This window comes from Excalfactoria chinensis, chromosome 6, assembly GCF_039878825.1.
Source record: "Excalfactoria chinensis isolate bCotChi1 chromosome 6, bCotChi1.hap2, whole genome shotgun sequence".
Classification (NCBI taxonomy): domain Eukaryota; kingdom Metazoa; phylum Chordata; class Aves; order Galliformes; family Phasianidae; genus Excalfactoria; species Excalfactoria chinensis.
The window spans coordinates 5,496,013-5,510,614 of NC_092830.1; the positions used below are offsets into that span (position 1 = coordinate 5,496,013).

At 46.0% G+C, this 14,602-nt stretch overlaps 1 protein-coding gene and 1 non-coding gene across 2 annotated transcripts; both read left to right on the forward strand.

Moving 5' to 3' along the window:
* Positions 1-53: 53 nt before the first annotated feature.
* LOC140254189 (mitochondrial import inner membrane translocase subunit Tim23) lies at positions 54-13,664 on the forward strand. The gene is made up of 7 exons (XM_072340560.1): positions 54-194; positions 493-551; positions 2,148-2,241; positions 2,388-2,472; positions 6,723-6,781; positions 8,386-8,496; positions 13,016-13,664. The coding sequence occupies exons 1-7, from the start codon at positions 92-94 to the stop codon at positions 13,129-13,131; spliced, it is 627 nt and encodes a 208-aa protein (XP_072196661.1). The 5' UTR covers positions 54-91; the 3' UTR covers positions 13,132-13,664.
* Positions 5,944-6,143, forward strand: LOC140254507 (small nucleolar RNA SNORA74). Its single transcript, XR_011904242.1, has one exon. It is a non-coding gene; the product is annotated as a small nucleolar RNA SNORA74 (small nucleolar RNA).
* Positions 13,665-14,602: the final 938 nt, after the last annotated feature.

Consider the following 14,602-nt stretch of genomic DNA (forward strand, 5'->3'; position numbering starts at 1 on the left):
ACGCCGGAAAGCAGCGCCGGAGCCGCTTCGCGACAACGCCGCCATCGCTTTACGGCAGCGCGGAGGTCGTGGCGGCGGGCGCGGAGGCGCCATGGAGGGCGGCGGCAACACCACCAGCAAGGGCAGCGGCCTCGGCGGCCTCTTCGGCACCGGCGGGGCCGGGTACTCGCACGCCGACCTGGCGGGGGTGCCGCGTAAGTAGCGAGCGGAGGGACCGGGCCGGGACGCGCGTGTCCCCGCGGCGAGGAGGGGCCGAGCGGGGGGCGCTGCCGGGCCGACGCGGCGGGGCCGTGCCGGGGGACGGGGACGCGGCCGGCACGGCGCCGAGCCCTCAGTGAGCTCAGCGGTACCGCCTTCCGTCCGGCCCGCAGCCGCCGCTCGGCCCGACGCTCGTTACCGTGTCCGTGAACGAGGGCCGCCTCCGTTACCTCCCTGCGTGCGAGGCTGCTGCGCGCAGCTGTGTCATCGTGGTCTTTCTCTCTCTATCCCCAGTAACGGGAATGAGCCCTCTGTCCCCGTATTTGAACTTGGACCCCAAGTACCTCGTACAGGTGAGATGAACGCTTGCTTCTTCATGCTGAAGTTGTCGTGGCCGTGTGGGAAGGCCTCAGAATCCCCACAGGGCAACGCAGTGCCTGCAGTCCCCACGTGGTAAATGATTCTTTCGGTTCTAAGTCTGATCCGAGCACATAGTGCTGCTGCTTCTGCTACAAAACCAGTTCTGAGATCAGCAAGGATACCACGTCCATTCACCAGTGTCCATTCGCCAGTATCCGAAAGTGTTCTTGTGCCTCCCTCCCCTACCAGCAGGCACAAGGTCCCAGCTCTTTCAACATCGCAGCACATGACATACCCCCCATATCTGTCACTAATGAGCTGCCTGTTTCACAGCACAGCTCCATGTTAGCTAACAGCACACACCACTACACTGTTAATTGGAACCCTGTAATACTTTCCTTTTTCACTAATATTGACAAAAAGAGTGAAAACATTGAAGTTAACCCATGAAGGATGCAAAACAGTTTCCTTTACTTATACATATCTTGTACTGTCTGTGATCATTACACCTTGCAGAAGTCATGCTGAAGGTCACCAGTTACAAAGCATCTGCTAAAACATGCTTTTGTTTCACGGTGCAAAAGTGGAAAGCTCTGAACACAGTTAAGGGGCTGTTTCTGTCCCTCTCGCACTCAGAGCTGTTGCAACTCAACAAGCCTATAATGGTAGGAAACAGGATATTTCTCTGCATAAGTGGATTCCCCAGCACAGTCATCTTGCCTGCTGTCGCTGAATAGTCAAAAATATTAAGCAGGTACTTAAACCTCTTCCCAAAATAGCCTCCAAAGTAACCTTGTCTTTAAAGTGCACTCAATTTCTGAACATGGAGCAATCAGTTCTCCCTGGCAAAGTCACATTTTCGGTGAAAATCTTGTGCATCTTTTCCAGTGTCTCATAATAAAGAAGTGCTTTGGCTGACCTTACCTCTGCCATGTGTTACTTTCCAGCAGGTTTCTCTAGCTCATTATCTTTTCCAACTACTCTGACTTACAAGAACACAACTCTGTTCCTGTGGGCGTACGACTGTAAATAAACTACCAGCCTCACATTTCTACCTGACAAAGCTATTTTGAATGCACTGCTTGTTCCCCTTCCCCCCATTTCTTAAGGACTGGTGCTTAAGTGCAAGGAAATACTTAATATACACAGTTCTTCCATTAGTGTCCAAATAGTGGGAAACCTCAATGCATTACTATATGTGCACAGGTTGCTCAGTGAGGAAAAGCACTGCACCATCTGAAAAGAAGGCCTTTAAGTCATGGCAGGTCTGTTGTTGCCTCCTTAAAGAGACAGAAGGTAATAGCTGCCAAAACCACAGAAAAGGAGATGCTTACATGCCTGATTATTTATAGGTGATTTTGATAGCTGGAAAAGCACCCAAATCATGTCATGGTTTTGTAGTATATTTCAATAATAAAGAAACAATAAGAGTATATTCCATATAAAACTATTGTAGATAACATGTCCAGAAATACTGTTTCCATCTGTTCATACTTCAGTTCACTGCACAATTAAAAAGAAGTGTGGTCTAAACTTTGTATTTTCCAAGTGTATCGGATTTTAAATTGTTTTTTTTTTTTCCTTTCCAGGATACAGATGAGTTTATCTTGCCCACAGGAGCCAACAAAACTCGGGGCAGATTTGAGCTGGCCTTTTTCACCATTGGAGGATGTTGCATGACAGGTAGGTGGTCATATTTTCACTTTTGCCAGCTATTACAACAGCCTTTATCTGTAGTCTTAAACAGTTATTTAACTTACGGCCATACACACATGGAGCTTCCTCAATGCCTACTTCTAGTGTTTGTTTTCTTTTTGCCTGCTAACCAGGGGCAGCATTTGGTGCACTGAATGGCTTGCGACTTGGCTTGAAGGAGACTCAGAACATGGCATGGTCAAAACCAAGAAATGTACAGTAAGTGTTTGACTGAAGAAATTCAGCCTAGTAACAAATCTTTTTCCAGGATGGAACAAAATTAGCTCTAAATATACTGCAAAACTAAATGTATCTGTGCGTCTTGAATAGACACAAATTGGAGTCCAAATACATCAACATCATGTTATGAAGTGATTTTAGACTAAAGATATTCAGTCCAAGAATAGTTTTTCACTTAGTGCCAATTATGCCTTCCGACTTACCTTAAATATTTGAGGGACTAAATTACTGCTTTATTATTTACTAGAAATCTGTTACAAAGTCAAGGCACTGATGGTATTTGTTGAAGTATTCCCGAAAGAAGCAATTTGTTTAGAGCTCTTTTTCCTGACTTATTTGAGAGCAAATTCTCTCTGCATTCCTGAACTTAGCAGAACTGGAAAGACATTAAAAAGCAGAAGATGTGCCTGTCTGGATTTGTGTGCTGCTGAGCAAGCACTGCATGGTGTTTTGCTCATCAAGAAGCAAAATGGCTTCTGACATATTCTTGGCAATACCAGGCAAAGTATTTGCAGATAGGCTAATAGTCACGTGGAGAAAGAATGGAACTCAGCTGGTGAAGCAGATCTCTGGTTATGCAGCACTGCTTAGGAACCAGCCTAGGCCTAAAAGATGCTCTATCAACAGTGGCTGGCCCTTACATGAGCCCAGGATGGCTTCACTCTGAGTCCGCCCTTCTGGTGACGTGGGGAGCATAGGTGTGAACAATTTGCCTGTGCTCCCTGGGCCTGCTACAGCCCTTCATCAGGTACTCAATCACCAGTTCAAACCATGATCTAACAGTTTCCCCACATCCTGCCTTTTCACAACACGAACAGCGATGGGGCACTATTTGCCCTACAAAGCAGCAAAACTGCTTCTGACAAGTTCCTTGCAATACCCAGCAGAGTACTATTGGAGAATACCAATAATCATATTCAGGAAAAAAGTTTGACTCACCCAGCTGGTGACAAGGATCTCTGGCTGTGGAACACTCCTTTCAAGGAAGCAGCCGTTGTTTAGGAGAGGTTCTCCCTGCAGAGGCTAGCCCTTCAATGAGCTAAAGGGAAGCGGACTCACAATACACCCCTTGCAGTCATGTGGGAAGCACAGCTAAATTGTCTGCAGCTGTGCTCCCTGGGCCAGACACACCCCTTCACCAGGTGCTCAATCAGCAGCTCAGGCCGTGACCTAACAGTTCCCCTACAGGTACATTTGGAGATGAGCTCACACATTGGGGTCATGCTATATACAACCAATAATTCCCATCCAGAATGAGCATAAGTCTGTAAGTAGATTCACTCCTGGAGGCAGGCTTCGTGGTTGTTGCAGGATCACACACACAAGGTTTGTAGTCACTGCAGAATCATGGATGATGTGTCATTTATTCAACAGACGTTTCCCAAATGTCCAGGTTGTTCTTTTCTTCAAGAAAGTCCACTACCAGATGCTATTGAAGAGAATGTTAATAGGACTCTTCAGTGACATTAGAGCACATCAGAGTTGAGTGATGTTGCCACTCCCGGTGGTCTTATGGGGCACACATCTTAGAGTAAAACAACTGTTTAACCAGTACCAGAACAGGCATGTTCACCCTCCAAGGTAAAATATGTCCACTATTACAGTCCTGGGCCAGTATTTCTGCTAAAACAGGGGCATGCTGAAGTCATTTACACACTGCTTTTCAGCCTGATACTGATGGTTAGGGGATTATGTCAGGCACCAGAACTGGGGTGATTCTGACCTAAAGCAACACAATCAGTGTTCCCCCTTCACAAGGAAGATCAGGGTTTGTGTTATAATTTCATGGATACACATACTAATTACATGCAGAGTTACTGATCCCCTCCCTTTTCCAGTAACCTCCCCTGCAGTGCTAGCAGGCCAGGCCACTCTGGTGCTATCTGCACGTTCCAAGGTCACTTCACCTTATGGGTGCTTGGCAGAAGATCCTCAGCATCCCAGCTTACAGTTTTGAGCATGCATCACTCCCTTTGATTTGGATTCTAAGAAGGAAGGCCCAAGCTGTCTGTAATACATGCAGGGCACTGTGTTGATGATCTCTGCAACTCTCATTTAAAACTCAGCATCTTTTGAAGTCATTTAGTCCACCACAGTAGGGACTGGTAACCAGTCTTTAAGGCAGCCTTTAGCATGCCATTGGTGTCTTTCTATTGTGGATGCTTTCCCCAGAAATCTGCTAATTATGCCAAATGTTCTGCTCACCAAGAAGCAAAATTGCTTCTGACAGATTCTTGGCAGTGCCAGGCTGAGTAGTTGCAGGCAGACTAATAGTCACATAGAAAAAGAATGCAACTCACTTAGCTGGTGAAGAGGCTCTCTGGCTACACAGCATTTCTTCTCAGGAACCAGCCTAGACACAGAAGATGCCCTTGGAATGGCTGGCTTTTATATGAGCCCAGAATGGCTCCACTCTGAGTCCACCCCTTCTGGTCAAGTGGGGAGCACAGGTGCAAACAATTTGCCTCTGCTTCCCAGGCCAGCCACACCTCTTCACCAGATGCTCAATCACCAGTTCAAGTGGTGACCTGACAGTTCCCCTACACATAGTATAGGATTTTCTGGATCACAGCATCCATGAATGTCCACAGCATTCCCGAGTTGACACCTTATCTTGTTACATGGAAGGATGCAGAGCATTTTTTATGCAGTATACTTACATGGTTACTGGCAGTTTAGATGCCACTGTAAGAAAACTTAAGTGCCTTTAAAGGAGCCACTGTAAACTAGAAGAGTGAAAGAACTGAGGGAGACTATTTTCATTCTTCTAAATTGCTTTGGGAAAAGGGAATTTTAAAGAAGCAAGTACAAATTGTACAGACTCTTCTCCTTTTAAAACACTTTCTATATTTTCCATCCCCTTCTTTACCGTTTATACTATTAAAGATAGACCCAGAATGCTCCCCATGACAATTATGACTCTTCCACAGATGGACAAAATTGTACTTTATGTGTTCATAATGAGCTTAGACCGATCCATGTTGTCATGCAGATGGGTCCAGCCCAGCAGGTGGCAGTCATTGCACACGCTGCTCTTTCATAGCCCTTGCCCTTCAAGGGAAAAGGCAGGTTGAGGATCATCATCACCTTGAATTAATGTATTAATTTCAGTTTTTTCCTAATCAAAGGAAAGGAAGAGAAATGTTTCTATCTCCTTTAAAATAATCTTCAGTGTACGCTTTTTAAAGTACGAGTTTTGTTGCTATTTGCCTTGAGGGAGTGTTGGCAAAATGGGGCTGGGGGTTGTATTGCTAAGGAGGCTGTCAGTACCCTGGCTGCTTGGGTGTTTTCCTCCCTTCAAAATGAAGATCATTCCACAACCATGTTCAGAAACAGCCTCTCTTCTCCTCCTAGTTAGAAGAAAAGTAGTAAGAAATGAAATCAAATGAACTCAAATGCAAAGGAACACAACGTGTAACATTTTCATTGTGTTTAAGTGATGTACTCGGCTCCAGTGGTAGTCAGCTGTCCAGGGCAATACAGTGCCTGTGGCGGTGTTACGCTGCTGGGAGATCAAAATCATTCATCTCTTCTGGCTGTTGTCACCGTTCTGGTGACAGCTGATGCCAAGAAGAAGTGATATGGTGCTTCCCTGAGAGTGTGCTGGGGGTTTCATTTCACTCTTCAGTGCTAGTCCGGAAGCGTACATGCAGAAATATTCAGGGTACCTTCCTTTTGCTGTGTGCTCCTTTCCACAAATGGAATTACAGGATTTCCTCTTTTCCCACTGATCTCAGTTTGTTCAGACTTGTGTGTCGTTGCCACCTCAGTCATTTAGGCGTCACCATGCTCCCTGATACATCATCTCTGTTTTGCTTGCACCTTCTAAAAGAGCACTCGGGCTTTCTTGGAGATGTTACACACGGTTAAAACAACTCAGTTATATCAGTCAGTCTCACTAGCTATGGGAAAAGCTGTGCTAGAAACAAATGAGCAGGTTTAAGAAGTCATTTGAAGGGGAAGGGAAAGACAGATTTTCTTAAGGCTAAGCAGAAATAAAGCATCCCCTGCTCCTCGGAGTATGCGTGATGGAGGAGATTATGTATTACCAAGTTCTGTGCTTTTCCTTTCCTATTTTAGAAGGCTTTTTAGTTTGTTATTCCCATTTCAGTAGTATAAACACTGCATGCCTGCTATCATAGCATTAATTCTCTGGCTTAGAATAATGCCTGATTGCAGAGCCTTAGTAGAGCACTAAAGCTTTCAATATCTTTTTAACTTCTTTACAGAATTCTCAACATGGTGACAAGACAAGGAGCATTATGGGCTAACACTCTGGGATCTCTGGGTAAGTGAGCTTGTCATGATGAGGGAAAACAATTTATAAGTATGGAACTATTTCAAGGAAAACATATCCTTCTACATTTTCACTTCAGGTCTGGACATTGCTTATAACTAGTACAAGTTAGAAAAGGAGGAAAGAATATTTATCAGAAGCCTGATGGGTTGGAAGGGTTAAGATCATGTAGTTCCAACCCCCTGCTATAGGCATGGCCACCTCCCTCTAGACCAGATTGCTCAAACTCCCATCCAGCCTGGCCTCGAATGCTCCCAGGGAGGGGGCACCCACAGCCTCATTGTGCAACCTGTTCCAGTGTCTCACCACCCTCACAGTAAGGAATTTCTGTGAGAAATGGAGAACTGATGAAAAGGTGTTGTTTTGGAACTAATGACGGCACTCGCTGCCCCACAAAGTGGTAATGGGAGATAATCCATCAGTATGTAAAAGCAACTATGTAATGTTACAACACCATAGTATTTTATATCATAATATATCAATAATATCAAAGCATTTGCCTAGGATTTTTTCTTCTTATCTTGGTGGTGCTATTGGGGAGGGGCTGTTGGGGGAGTGGTATTTTCTATACGGACTGCAAAATGGGATGCATGGAACACTGCAGTTCAAGGTCCGAAGGTAAGTGACACATTAACAGGTTTTTTCAGCTGTGTTTGAAGAAAGATTACTCAAGAAAATGTTTGTGCATTCCTGTAACAAATTGTTTCTTTGGAAACAAAGTGTGGCTTAACCAGGCACAAAGTTAAGCAGAACTTGATATTTGAGGGGGTTGGCATTAGCTCTGCATCATCCTAAGTGCTGGAGAAAATCCTTAGAAGAAGCTAAAGAATTCCTGCATTTTATTTCACTTGTGCAGCATTTCTGTGTGTTGGGTTCCTTTTGCAGACAGGTTTTGTCACTCTGTTCCTAAACAGAAGCAGCAACATCTTTATTTAAAAGAATTTGTTGAATGTGGCTCTTCCTTCCCCTCATTGTTCATACAATGTCCGACTAAGACAGCAAAAACCAGCATTGCCTGTCTGGAAAACTGCTTGCTGTATGCACATTTCTCTTTGAAATCCTCTTTAGGGGAGCAGACAGACTTCTCCAAAGTCTGGGGACAGAGTTCTCCTATGAGGCAGAGGTGAAGCAGTTGTATAAGTCAAATCCCAAGCAATCCAAGAGGCATTTACGCAGGAAACATAGGCCCTTGTTCTCCAGTGTGTGATACCATGTTTGGTGTGTTACCTAGAAAGTAAGGCTGATTAGTTTTGTGCCATCTCCATAGGGCAATATAAAGCCTGACAGTACAGAGTTAAATCTTTGAAAGCTTTTAAACAAATCTGAACTAACATACCAGGCCTAAGCCTCAGCCACTGCTTGATATCGTCTGTTTGTCATGTCCTTGGGTAGTACTGGATATGATGAGTAATGCTACTTTATGACCAAACTCTGACTAGAGAAAGGTCATCTGTAAAACTAGTAGGGCTGGAATAAACACCAAAGACAGAATATCTGTGCACAGTCTAACTGGTCACACTGAGCCTTGATTCTGAGCCTTGTATCTTAGAAAGTGGGAGTTTTAACTTGTATTTTTTAATACTTTTCCTTCCCAGCTCTGCTGTACAGTGCTTTTGGAGTCATCATTGAAAAAACACGAGGTGCAGAAGATGACCTGAATACCATAGCTGCTGGAACCTTGACAGGAATGCTGTACAAAAGCACTGGTAGAGTGACAAAATGTTTTGATTTCTCCTCTTGTGCTTTCTTCTAGTTCTTAGGACACGCTACATGTTCTAAATACTGTCCTGCTCCAATCATTGAGAGTATAAGAATGGTATATTAGGCACAGCTAGGAACAAACTGGGTACTCTTTTTATATGATCTCACCATACAAAGAGACCGTGGCCTTCTCTAAGCACATGAGAAACATTCATCTGGTACAGCCTTAAATGGTTAAAGACAAAATTACTTTCCAAACAGGAGTTAATTGAAAGTAAATAATGTTCACATCCAAGGAAGTGGAAAATCAGGAGTTCAAATGGAACCCTTTTTAACACTGACAGACCTCCTTAAAGCCAGTCACATTGGTTAGTTTGCTGCAAGAAGGGGAATGTTAGCGTGGAATCCATCTTGGCACACTGCGTGGGTTAAGTCAGCAGGTGCTGTGGGTAGAGTTTGAAAGTGGAAATAATGTGAAGAGCCTGGACACAGCATGCTTTTGCAGATCCATCTGTCCAAGGTGGTCTCTAACTTTCACTGTGGTGAAATGGTTACTTACTAGCTCTTAGCCTGAATGTAGGCATATACACTGTGAACTTGCTGCACCAGACTTTGCACTTCGTGAAAGCTGCACCTCTCAGCCTGAATTCCATCCAGAGCATTTGGTGTGATGGATGAAAGCAAGCCCTTTGTGTTCCTGTGCCAGTGGGGTATGAAATACAAGTGCTGCAGCTTAACAGAGTGGAACAGGATTGACTGCAAGGGAGTCTGATTTCCTAAGTCTACCAGGATGCCTTTTCCTTTTAATTAGATATTCTTTATTCTTTGACTTCAAACCAAGGCAGAAGTTAAGGTCTGTTAGATGAGTGTTTTTATCCTGAAAGGTTACAAAGCACACATCCAACAGAGCAATATATATTGCATTGCACTGCACAGAGTATTGATCAGTCAGGGAAAAGATACTGAGCTGGGAGGGCCTTTGGTCTGAGCCCAGGTGATGGGCATTGGTTTCTCATTGAAGCCTGATGGAGTTCACGTAACAGGAAACTTCAATAAGCTTTATCTGAGCGTTATGCAGGCTGCAGTGTTCCTTTTGTTAGGTAACTTTTATTTCCACTGTACAGCAGGGGAGATAAATAGGAGAAAGATTAAACTCACTCTTTGGACAAACTGAATGCATTTTGTTTACTGTGCTTCTGTGCAGCTGGAGCCTGATAGAACCTCTCTTGCCTTTTGCACAGTAGCTGGTACATAATTTAGCACAAATACGTATGTCTGAAAATAAATGGATGCTAGCAAGAGCCAAAGGCAGTGCTTGTCATCTGAAGATCTCAGAACACGACCCTTGACATCAGTGTGCCATGAATTAATTTAGGAAGGGCTAAGTATTATACTGCTGGCAGTAAATGCAGCACAGAGTTGAAGATGAGTTCTGTGAGCTTCATTGGCAGGAGCTGAGGGTGGTTGGGTTCACTCATTACGTCGTGAGCTATAAAGGTTTCCTCCCTCTGGGTTCAGTCTATTTTTCTTTGCCCAGACAGGTGTTTTGTTTCTTGTTTCTGTCTGGGGAGGGGAGGCAGGGGAAGAAGCTGCTGGCAGACAGCTGCAGCCGTGGCTCTGGCCTGTCTCAATTCAGAGAAAAGCAAGTAAATGATTTGCTTCTGAACTTTAAGCTTCCTATCTGTCAGGTGTTTTGGACATTAGTACTCTCTTACAACTTAAAAAGCTGAGGTTGCCTCGTGTATGTGAAAAACCAAGTCCTTAGGTCATTTAAATAACACCTTGTTCCTTGAGGCCCTGACGGAAGGGAAGCTGTTCCCATTCTGAATATCAGAGGGAGAGGAAAAACTAATCACGTGTTAATTCTCTTGTTGGGCGTAAATAGGTGGGGCCGGGTTTTCAATGAAGGCATCCCTAATGCTACCATGGAATGTTCTTGTTTTAAACATCCAGGAAATGAGAGCTCTGAGAACACATGCAGCACATACAAGCAGGAAAGTCTGAAATGGAAGATTTTGCCCTCGTGTTGTTCAGCCTAGGTCACGTTTTTCCATACTGAGTCAAATTCACTGCATCTGCTGTTAGAATGCATTGAGTCATCTCACAGCATGCTACGGATGTGGGATGTTTCAGAGGAAAAGGACAGTACTCGGTGGTGAAAAGGTGCATTGGCTACAGCCAAACCAACCACGCTGTCACACAGGGAGCATTAGGTGCTTCTTCACAACCCCACGGCAGCTTCTCAGCTATCAATCCTGAAAGTTGCCTGATCTCAAAATACCTGCTCCCAGAAGTGTCTGTCAGCTGGGGCTTTATCTCAGCCCAACACGCAGGATGGGAGGCCTACCGTCGCATTTCTAGTAGGGTTTGTTGAGGCAGGGCTGGTATCTCAGGGCTGCAGAGAATGATTGCAGAGGAGGGGTGAGAACTTGGGCTATCATGGAAACACAGCTGAGATGGGAGAGGGGCTTTTTTCCCTTGTATTGAACAAACAAGGTGATCTTCTCAGAGGGCTCAACATTTCCTGCCCAGCAACTGGGCCGCGTTCTGCAGTGCGTTACTGTTCAGTGTCTGCCACAGACCTGGAGGCTTTTACTCAGATGGAAATCAGTTATGGAAAGTTCTTGATGTGGTTTCTGCTTTGATGGTTTGTTGGTTGTTTTTAAACTAATCCAGTAAGGCACTCATTTTCAACTGCACGATTCCTTGCACATGAAACAAAACCAGACTTCCTTTGATGCATCTTCAATGAAGTCCAAGGGGCCTTCAGTTCTGTGTGGGACCTGCAGAGTGCTTCAGGCCTGTGGGGTTGGTGCTGTGTAAGTAGATTAAGGCTTCCCTCCTCTCCTGGCTGGCCTCAGCACAGGAAAATATTAACGCCTGTGTTTTGTTAGGAGCGGTGTGCCTTAGCAGCACCAACCCCATATGGAGGCTGGAAGATGTGCACATTAAAGAGAGTTCTCCTATAGAACCCTGACCTCCCTGCAATCAGGCTCTGTCAGCTCCAACCAACCTTTCTTCCATAGGGAAAATATGCCTTCAAGGTAAAAGGAGGGGCACAGGGCTTGGAGCTGAAGGGAGGGCCTGCAGGGACAGCCGCAGCCCCATGCTGCCTCACTTTCTGTGGGGATATGCCACGTTTCATGCTCTTCCCTGTAGAGATGCAAGGTTAGAAGCTCTCTTGGAGGTTTCTCCCATGAAGAAGTGCTGCTTAATATAAACAGCAGAACGTTATGCTAATGTTTAATGCATTTCTCTCAAAAAAAGCAATGAGCAAATGGTATTTCTGCAGGTTTTACGCATGGTGTCCTTTCAGAGTCACCTATGGCTGTTAGCCAGCAGCTGCTGGCAGCGGGACGCCTGCATGTGCCCGGCTGTGTACCCAGCTGCGAGCCCTTCCTGTGAGAAGCTTTTTGTGCATTAAGGTCAGACTGAGCTACCAAAGCCACAGGTCTGCCTCTGGGTTCCTGGTTTAGGCACATAGGTGCATAAATGGCTTTTCTTACCGCTCAGAGCTTTACTTGGAACAGTGAAGGCAGTGATCTCAGCAGGTTTGTATCCAAACCCCCCAGGTCACCACAGCTTGTCTGGCAGGGAAGTTTCTAGAAAGCCACAGCCAGATGTGACCTCTGTTACAGAGTCCAAGCTCTGCTGTTGGCTCTGCAGCTTTGTGGCTGCAGCGCACGTCCAGGCAGCCCTAACAGCCCTAACAGCTCCAGTGAGATCTGTTTCATCTTGCAGCGCATGCAGGGCTGGCTCAGCCTAGCTGGAGCCAGCAGCTCCCTGCCCCTCTAAAAGCCTAAACGCAACCCTGAGAGACAGCTTTATGGCCCCTAATGGAAAAGAAGAATCATTGCTGATTAGGATGCGCTTCCTTTCAAGCCTGAGGAACTTGTAACAGGTGGCTGCATGGCATCTGGCCACCACAGCATGTTATCTCACATGCTTAGTTTGGCACTGATAAACATTGCAGAATCAAACTCTGAAGTTGCCCAGTGTTGAGTCACACTCTCAGATGTTCCCATGCGGTCAGAGAATATTCTGGGAACTTGACCAGCACACTCCCTGCTCCCGAGAAACACAACCGTCCTGCTGTGCGCTAACAGCAGAGGGACAGATGCCTCCCTCCACTTGTGCCACTGCACGTTGCAGCTCACATGGGGTGTGGGAGTGGTGCCATTGACTCCCACATCCCAACCATGCTCTGGCAGCACCTGCACTGTGTTTTCACTGTCACAACTTACAGAATCCTTAGGTTCAACTCAGTTCTGTCCGATGGCCATCCTCAGCCTCTGGTTCCCAAGGTCTCACACACACACACACCACTCCTGTTCTGTTCCATTACTGCCATCGTGCCCCTTCTTTTCCCACTCAAATCTAGCGACTGTGGTGAACAAACAGGATTATTATTCCTCATCTGAATCCCTACCTGGAGGAGCTCTTAAAGCGAGAGGTGGTCATGTTTGCTGCAGCTGATAATCGCGTGGGACAGCATTAATGAGCTTTGCTTTGCTTCTTTTCCAGGTGGAGTGCGTGGGATAGCACGAGGGGGCATTGCAGGTCTGACGCTCACCGGCCTCTACGCTCTGTATAACAACTGGGAGCACATGAAGGGCTCCATTGCCCGGCAGTCCCTCTGAGCAGGGCAGCCAGCGCCGGGCAGAGGACACGCTTGCACAGTCACCAATCCAATCACTGCGAGATCTGTCTGGTGCCCCTTCCTATTCTATTTGCAACGAGTGTGAAACTGAAGGAAGCTGTGCTGGGAGGAACCTCTTGCCGCCGTTTGGCTGGATTGGCCCTTTCCTTCCTGCCAGCCGCTTGCTGGAGGCAGCGATAGTTGTTGGACCTGCAAGTGAGCGGAGCGGCCACCATGACAGTCTCCCTGACACGCTCACCAGCCAGCCCTGGTCCAGAGCCACACAGCGTGCTCGTGTCCCATCTCTGCGCCAGCTGTGCTGCCAGGTCCAGTCAGAGGTGTACTGCTGCTGCACAATAAAGCCTATGTCCATAGAGCCCTTCACTGCGGTCTGTCAACAGCACCTGGGCAGCCCGAGCAGGTGGAAGCCTCCAGCAGCAACTGGCACAGGGCAGGGCTCGTTGCTGTTACAGCTCAGGGTAAGCTGTTAAAAGGGATATTATAATTAATAAAAAGGGTGGTACTTATGCAACACCTTTTCTATGCTTTGCCGTTCCTGCTGCTGTTGAGACAAAGACGTCCTGCATCCAGTGACTTGCATTTACAGTTCAGCCTTGAAGGACCATTGTGATAGAGTCACGAGGCAGTTGGCTGAGGGGAGGAGATGGATGGCTGATGGTCTCCTGATGCACGGTGACAGCAAGGCACGCTGGGCAGGGGCTGATGCCATTCCCTGACTTGTAAGAAACACAGAAGTTATGTGTATAAATGGAGGGCAGTAACCAATGACTATTGCAAGACAGCTGTCATTGGGTTATAAGCATTTTAGTGCTCCAGGACCTTACAGCTCGCTCAGCCAACCATTAGAAAGCTAGCAATATAAGTACATCTCTTGCTCACAGTTACTGGGTTTTTAATTAGTAAGTTTCTCTTCCCAACCCCCAAGTAGTTCTTATAGTGGTGAAACAGATGTGACGAATGTACGCCTTTACCAGTGCTAAAGGGGAATCATCTATCAAGCATTTGTTTGTAAATAAATGGAACAGTAAGTTGGAAATCAATTCAGTAGCCAAGATTACCGTTTAACAGCTCATTCCTTAAGTCTGTAATTAAGCAGGTCCAGGTCAGGACAAGGGCAAGTGAAAAAACAACAACCAAGAAAGATAGTACTTACTGATCAACCTCCTGTGAAGCTTTTGATAGTTCCGGTACATTGAACAAATAGAGATGAAGTAGAAGAAAGGTAGCAGTGCTTTTCTTTCTGTCGAGGAGCCTCTCTCCTGAAGGAGACTTCACAGTTGCTCTCATTGGCCTTGCTTGGCTACCAGCTCAAAGCAGGTGCTTCCCACCAGCATTTAACTGGGTGTTTTTTCATCTGCTTTGTAAATGCTGTTTCTTGTTAAACCTTAAATACGTTCTACATCGTTCAGAGTGGGCCGTGCATTGGTGTTGTGCTGTAAGGGCTGGACCTT

Bases quoted from the DNA above. Each gene is read 5' to 3' on its own strand.
- LOC140254189 (XM_072340560.1), top strand. From the start codon at position 92: ATGGAGGGCGGCGGCAACACCACCAGCAAGGGCAGCGGCCTCGGCGGC. The intron at 2,242-2,387 runs GTAGGTGGTCAT...CCTGCTAACCAG, and splicing joins TGGAGGATGTTGCATGACAG to GGGCAGCATTTGGTGCACTG. The intron at 2,473-6,722 runs GTAAGTGTTTGA...ACTTCTTTACAG, and splicing joins TCAAAACCAAGAAATGTACA to AATTCTCAACATGGTGACAA.